General features: G+C 51.1%; 1 protein-coding gene across 2 annotated transcripts in view; it reads right to left on the bottom strand.

Moving 5' to 3' along the window:
• Positions 1 to 3,309: 3,309 nt before the first annotated feature.
• DPH3 (diphthamide biosynthesis 3) overlaps positions 3,310 to 7,412 on the bottom strand; it is a 6,444-nt gene continuing 2,341 nt past the window's right edge. For both annotated transcript variants that reach the window (XM_008058915.2, XM_008058922.2), the window contains one exon: positions 3,310 to 5,715. In XM_008058915.2, the coding sequence (XP_008057106.1) occupies positions 5,650 to 5,715 (66 nt within the window). In that variant the 3' untranslated portion in view covers positions 3,310 to 5,649. The remainder of the gene's footprint in view (positions 5,716 to 7,412) is intronic.

The raw sequence follows: 7,412 nt of genomic DNA, 5'->3' as shown, positions 1-7,412 counted from the left end.
CATCTGGGTATGGTGGTTCATATCTGTGATCCCAGCACTCTGGAAGGCCGAGACAGAAGGATTGCTTGAGGATTGCCTGGGCAACAGAGGGTGACCCTGTCTTTACAAAACAATTAAGAAATTAGCTGGGCATGGTGGCATGTACCTGTAGCCCCAGCTCCTAGGGAGGCTGAGGCAGGAAGACTGCCTGAGCCCAGGAGGTCAAGGATGTGGTGAGCTGTGGTCATGCCACTGCACTCCAGCTTGGGTGAAAAACAGTCAAAGCCTCATTCATCTCAAAATGGAAATATAGCAAAAATTGGTCTCACAGGACTGTGGTCCCATGTCAGGCCAGGAAGATGAGGGCGACTTCCTCGTTTTAATGTTTTAACTGCTTCCATTTATCCCGTGGAGAGTCTTCAATTATTCAGTCACTGCCACAAAGAAAGAAAACGGCAGTGGGAATCCAAAGCACTGAAACGCCGCGCCTGCCACTGAGTGACGTGACGGGGCTGCTTTGGAAAGAGACTCCCTCCTCTCGCCGCCCCTCCATGGCAAAACTGATCTCTTGCCCTGGACCTGGCTGGGCTTGTCAGGCCACTGGGTCGCGGGGGAATATGACGCCGGCCAAGACTTGAAACCCGTGTGTGCAGTGGGACTTCGTGCTCGCATCTGTGTCCCTGTTCAAGGAGGAAAAGAACACGGGGCCAGACTCAGACCTTATGCAGTTTGGAGCCACCAGCCAAGCCCAGCCCGGGTCAGTCAACCCCCAGCTGACCGGCAGACACTCAAGTGAGAATACATGCCTTTTGGTTTAAGTGTTGGGGTGGTTTGTAGTGCAGCGATTCCTGATTACACACTGCAAAGGTGGCTTTCAGTTAACAGGAGGGTTATGGTGCCAACTTCACAGTGAGATCTAAGCGTCATTGTCACTCTACCAACTGAAGACCGGCAGTGCCCCACCCGGCTTGGCATCCCCAATGCTGAACGTGGGGAAATCAGCTCAGCTGGGACCCCACGGCCCAGAATTCCTTTCCCTGGTGGTCCTGGACGAGCACCGACCCCACAAGATCCTGTGCAGGACCTGGCAGGCAGGGAGACAGCAGGAGACTTGTTTCTGTGCTCTCACACTCAGGAGCCGTGGGTGTCTGCCAAGTGCCTTACCCTGGCCGGTGCTCGTGTGGCTCTGTGTGGAGGGCTGCCCACTGCCCGGCTGCAGGTGGTGAGACAGATGTGAGCTCCGGCGTGCGTTTTCTCTTGTTCACACCAAGCTTTCTCCTCCGACGGCAGTGTGCTGCCATGGCTGCTCTAGGGCCATCCCAGGTGAGAGGCAGAGCCTTGCTTTGACGCCTCCACGAGCTCCGCGCCAGGGAAGAGTCACCCTCCACCAAGCCCTTCCCCCTCTGCCCCTCGTGGCTCACTCTTCTCTAGACGGAACCCTGACATGTTATGGCTGAGCCCACCGTGGTCTTGACCTGCAAATTCAGGCAGTTTTCAGCTCACAGTCATGAGGCCTTTCTCATGGTGCAAGACATATGTAGACTAAACCATCGATTATCGAGCCCTTACTGCGTGCAAACACCATGCTGGAAACTGCTCACCTCCACAGTTCTTGCCCCAAACTCCCTCACCTGCATCAGCAGCTGGAAACACTTCCCTCCACACCTGCTGCAGGCGCCCACTTGCTCCCCTTCTGGGGTATCCTGGTGGGTGACTTTTCTTCCTAAACTGAGTGGTTGGTCTGAAAACCAAAGGCAATTTTCCTTTCAGTGTGCTAACTTGCTTTCCCAGAACGTGACCAATATTCATTCAGAAACCTGCCGAGAACTGTTTGCTACCGAGTCCCTGTGCCATCTGCAAGCACATCTCTGCAAGTAGGTACCGGAAGGCACAGATTCCCCAAGTAAGCAGGGGATCGTCTGTGCCCGAGAGCCCCTTGTGAAGGCTGACCGCCTGCCTGAATGCAGTGTGTGCCTGACGGAGACCACGCTCATGTGCCCAATGTGCGAAGCACGGGTGACTGCTTCAAAAAAGTTGGCTTCTTTTCACTTTGTGACTGAGCCTCCTGCTGTTCTAGCTCGGTGGTCCTTGGGTGGGGCTAGACATCACAAATCACCAGCGTCACTGTGCAAAAATCCTGCCACTCCAGCTGCACTGGGGTCAATAGAGTCAGATCTCTGGGCACCTGGTTTCCCAAGCGCCCCAGGTGGTGATGGGTGTGTCAAGTCTGAAGACCAGTGGGTGCCAAGCACCAGGGCATGGCATTAGTGACAGGCTTGCTGGCACACAGGCTGCGGGACCCACCCCTAGGCCAGCTAGGTGGGGGCAGGGAGCCTTGGCCAGTCTCACGTTTACCCTACACGTGCTATGGCTGAGATACATTGTCTCCCCCAAACTCACACCGAGGGATTGTCCCCAGCATAATGGTGTCGATGGTGGGACCCTGAAGAGGCGTCTGGACCATGAGGGACCCACCCTCACAGAGTTAACACCTCCTTGTGGCATGAGCTCTCCCTCTCCCGGGCTGGATGCTACCAACAGAGGGTTGTTGCATGAGGCCGATTCCTGGTGGCCCTGCAGGCACCTGCTCCCCTTCCACATCTCCAGTGTGTAGGGACGGCATGAGGCCCTGCCAGATGCTGCCGCCTGCCCTTGACCTACCCAGGCTCCAGAATCGTGAGCCAATAGGCCTTCGTTCTCAGTAAGTGACTGTGTCGGGTACCGTTACACCGACATGGAATGAGATGGCACCTGACTGAACGCCACCTTCTCTTGCACACAAGCCAGGCACAGTGCTAAACGCCCTACAGGCATTAGCTTGTTTAATTTCTACAAGACTGTTTCATCCTCATCCTTTAGGTCTCAAAGCAGTACCAGACCAGATTCCATCATTTGCTCTTTAAATCACCTGACCTGCTCACTCTGCCAACTGGTCTGTAACTTTGCTTACCTCCTGCCTCCTCTGGCTGCACGTGAGCTCCAAGGTGGCAGAAAGTCAGCCTTCTCCACCCAGCACCGAGCACGGGGCAAGCATTCCACACACACACTCGCTGAAGAATGGGTTCACATAGCAACCCTATGGAGAGGTATGTGGTCCACACTCCACAGATCTGGACATCAACAGAGACTTGTCTAAGATCACAGTGGGGGAACTAAGATTCAAACTATGTCCTGACCACAGCTGGTCCTCAAACCACTTCAAGAAATCACTACCCATCCCGAAAACCTATTACGTCCCAGAGCAGGTTAAGAAAGATTTCTATCTCATAGAAAGTCATAACTACAAAATTTTTAAATTCAAAATGTTGACATGAAGTACGTGAAAACAAATGGATCTGAACGACTTTATTCGGCACACCAATAGAATTTATGCTGGTAATAAATTATTATGTACAGTTACCAAAAATATCGGGCACTTTTTCCAAGAAAAATGTTTCTGAACATGTACATGAGAGTATTTGCTGAGTCCTCTTTATATTTTTTAAACTCAAAAGTATGGTGACATCACGTTATTGAGGAATGGAGCCGGTTCTCTGTAGTTCATGACTTAGACAGTTCAAGTTCTAATTGCCATTTTAGTTCCCATGGGCCACCACACCTAAAACTAGAGAGCTGACAGCAGAGGAATCCCTTTGTCCAGCCCCTAATTGCAGGTGTGGACTCTCATGGCCTTGCCAAAATGGCCAAGCTCAACAGACAAAACCTGGTGCTCTGGAAATGTCCTGGGCTAAGAAGTAAGGCACACACATCACACACAACCCAGGTCATATGCAAGACTCCTGTTCTTTTTAAGAGACAGGATCTCACTCCTGAGACCAGATGGCATGATCGCAGCTCACTGCAGCCTCCAACTCCTGCTCTGGCCTCCCGAGTAGCTGGGTATAGATGTGTTGGCTCATGCCTGGCTCTGGTTTTACTTTCTGCTTAACACAGGGTTAGATTCTGATGCATTCTTTATGCTCACAACTTTAGTGACTCAGCTGCTGTAGAAACAAGATCACTCCCATTACTGCAACTACCGCCCATCACTGGTTGCCAGGGCTGTCTATGCTTCCTTTCTCTGGGATGTTTGAACTTGGCAACTTTTCTTCCTGTTCTTCTGTGTACATAACTGACTCACGTCAAGAGTATTCTTGCTTGAAACTCAGCAGCAGCAGAAAGGCTAATGTGTCACCAAGCCCTCCAAGCCACCAACACATGCTGGGGACAGTCAGCTTCTGTGGATGACTTCAGGGAGGTCCCTCTCCCAGACTGCACTGAGACTTCTCATCACATCAAGAAGATGCCAGACGGTACCACGCACTCTTGGTGGACAGTATCTGGCGAATTACCGCCTCATTCAGGTGGTGGCACACAGCCACGCGGCTGGCAGGTAGACTAAACACCTCCAGTGAGTGCTGCAGTGCATTATCCATTCAGTAACAGAACATGTGCATTGCAGCAAGCTATTTTTCTAACTGCAGGAGCCATCCCCAAACAACCAGCTAGTGCATTCTTTAATTTCACAGACACGGGCACCTCCAAACTTCCCGTGCACTTGATCCTCACTTCTTGCTCCTCTTGGCACCGCAGCAGAGGAAGTCAGGCAGCACACCTGCAGACACTGCTTCTCCTCCAGGCAGCGCTTCCCTGCATGAGTGCTGGTCTGCGTTGGCTGCACGTTATAGAGGCTTACAAGATGTGCCCTCACAGGCTTACTGTTCAGAACCGGCCTCCATTTCAGCTCATTTTCTGCGTAGACACTTCACCCATTATAGGGGCATGGCAGTGTGACATGCTGAAAGCACTACCACCAGCCTCAGGACTTGACATGAACCCCTATCTGGAATGCAAGTTTGTCAGCCTTATCAAAAAACAAAAACCCACATCCAGAAATACTGTTTGCTCTGATCTGGTGGTCAGTCAACTATCTCCCTCCATCAGCCTGTTTTGCTCTTCTCACTCTGCTACCACTTGCACCCCTTTGGGCTGTTTTCCATCTTGTCCTGACTTTCAGGGACTATGCAGAATACGAGGGGGCTCCATATTCTCAGATCATTTCATTTTGGACTTTTCTTTCTTATTCACTAACTTTCAGCTCTGGAGAAACTGTGGCCTCACTGTATTTTCTCTTAACACCCTGACCAAACTCTGAGCATGACACGTGACAGGAATGGCATGCTGAACAGAACATGAACATCCTAAGAAGGGTAAGACTGAGGAGACGGAGGCAACTCGTTTTAAATTTAGACCAGTAAAGCTGAGGTCAAATTTCAAAGGAAGGGCTCATTTTAACGACCTTAATAGCCAAGTCAAAAATATAGTCTCTTTTTTTCTTAAGGGATCCCCATGCCTGAGGTAGATGATGCTGTTATCGGCTACTGAAGCAATCAGGTTTAAGATACAAAAATGAGGAAACCGAGAGCAAGAAAGCACTGGCTTGAAATCATCATCCTTTAGCTTCAGACGGATAACTAAGAATGCTTCCAATTCAAAGTGCTAAGCACAAAATCCAGGCGTGTCATGTCTTAGCCTTGCTTCTTGAAGATGAACTTGGCAGCAGATGGAAAGAATCCACTCTACCAGAGAACAGCAAACCAGCTGGTGTCTGTGGAAGCCAGGAACTCTGCACCTGAGGTCTCCACATGGCTCCTTCCCAGCTGTTCAGGATTTAGACCGCCGAAGGCTTCCTCAGCATTTAACTAATTCCTTGTTGGTTGAAGGTGCTGGTACTGTTTCTCCACACACAAACTGATCCTAGGACAGTGAGAAATGACATCATCCACTGAGTTTCTGTGTCGCAAATGCATTGACATTGAACTTTCATTTTATTAAGAATCAATCCTGCTCTGCTAATTTAGTTTTTCCACTACTATCACAGCATCCTGGTTCAAAAAACCAATGACAGCACCAGAATTAAAATCTGAAAAGTCTATCTGTTTCAGTCCTGAATTCTTTATTGAATATAAAGCACCTTAGCTTATAAATAAGCCCTTCTTCACAGCAGACCAGCCACTTTGCAGAAATCACAAAAAGCACAACTTCCCCCCTTCAACATTTGGTCATTCGCATGCCTGCCCTCTCAAAGCATCACTGCTTCCAACTAAAAGAGGTGGGTATCTATGTTTCCCAGCACAGACCATCTGCAATGTTAGCTCCCTTGTAAACGAAGTCCAGTCTGATCACCTGTCCTGGCTTATGTCAGCTACAAGCTATCTCTGCCTCAGTTTACCCCCATCTCCTGCCATTTGATTCCTGGAGGATTAGCCCCTATTCTGTCCCTATCCCTCCCTCTCTGTTGCCTGACATCTGGAAACTTCCACCGTGCTCTTTGGAATTCATGGTCTATCGTCACCCCAAGGCTCCATGCTCTTAGCCTGTCCTTTAGAGAGTCTCTGCGCCCCCGAGACCATCTGGCATAGTTGAGAACATTTCGGGCTGACAGAACTGGGGGTTGCTGCTGGCACCTAGTGGGTGGAGGTCAGGGACGCTGCTACACGTCCTGCAATGCACAGGACAGCCCCACAGCGAAGACCCACCAGGCCTGACACGTCAACAGTGCTGAGGCTGAGACGAACCCACACGCTCGGGCAGTTTCCCTGCCGCTCCTCTGTAGAGGCTTGGTGTGCTGCACTAGTGCCACCGGACTCGGAAGGCTGCTCCCTTCCCTCTCCAAAACCCACCAGTTTGAACCTGACATCATGGGACAATGGCGTGATGGTTCCTCTTGCTGCTGTCACCTACCTGTCCCGCATCCCTGTGCTACCCCCAGGTACTTATCCCACCACCTTCTCACTGCCCCTCCCTCTGTGATGTTCTCTCTACCTGGCTCCAATTCCTCGGTCAATCGTAACCACTCCTCTCTCACCTGGCAAAAACACAACCCTGGCCAACCTCAACTTCCTGTGCTCATACTCACTCACGGTGCTGTGCGTCCACCACCTGAAGCCCTCCCTCGATCCTTTGCCACTGCCTGCTACAACCTCTGTGGCAACTCCCTGAAAGAAGCGCCAACACTTGCTGCCGATGAGTGCAGCAGCCTCCCGACTGGCTTTCCTGTTTATAGTTTTGTTTCCTCACAGCCTACTCTGAGCACAGAAAGTAGCCAGAATCATTCTTTTACAACTTATGTTGGATCGTGGCACTCCTCTGCTCAAAAATCCTCCAGTGCTAGCCGGGCTCGGTGGCTCAGCCTGTAATCCCGCGCCTTTGGGAGGCTGAGGTGAGTGGATTGCCTGAGCCTGCAGGTTCGAGACCCGCCTGGGCAGCGAGACCTCATCTCTACAATAAATCAAAAAAAAAAAATCAGCCGGGCGTGGTAGCACATGCCTGTAATTCCGGCTACTCGGAAGGCTGAGGCGGAAGGATCGCCGGAGCCCAGAAGGTTGAGGGTGCGGTGGCCGGGAGTGGCCACTGCACTCCAGTCTGGGCGACAGAGTGAGACTCCAACTCAA

This window comes from Carlito syrichta, unplaced genomic scaffold (genome assembly GCF_000164805.1).
Source record: "Carlito syrichta isolate Samal-C Ts95f unplaced genomic scaffold, Tarsius_syrichta-2.0.1 Scaffold90623, whole genome shotgun sequence".
Taxonomy (NCBI): Eukaryota; Metazoa; Chordata; class Mammalia; order Primates; family Tarsiidae; genus Carlito; species Carlito syrichta.
The sequence above is the reverse complement of the archived record's forward strand: the minus strand, read 5'-3'. Positions and strand labels throughout refer to the sequence as shown.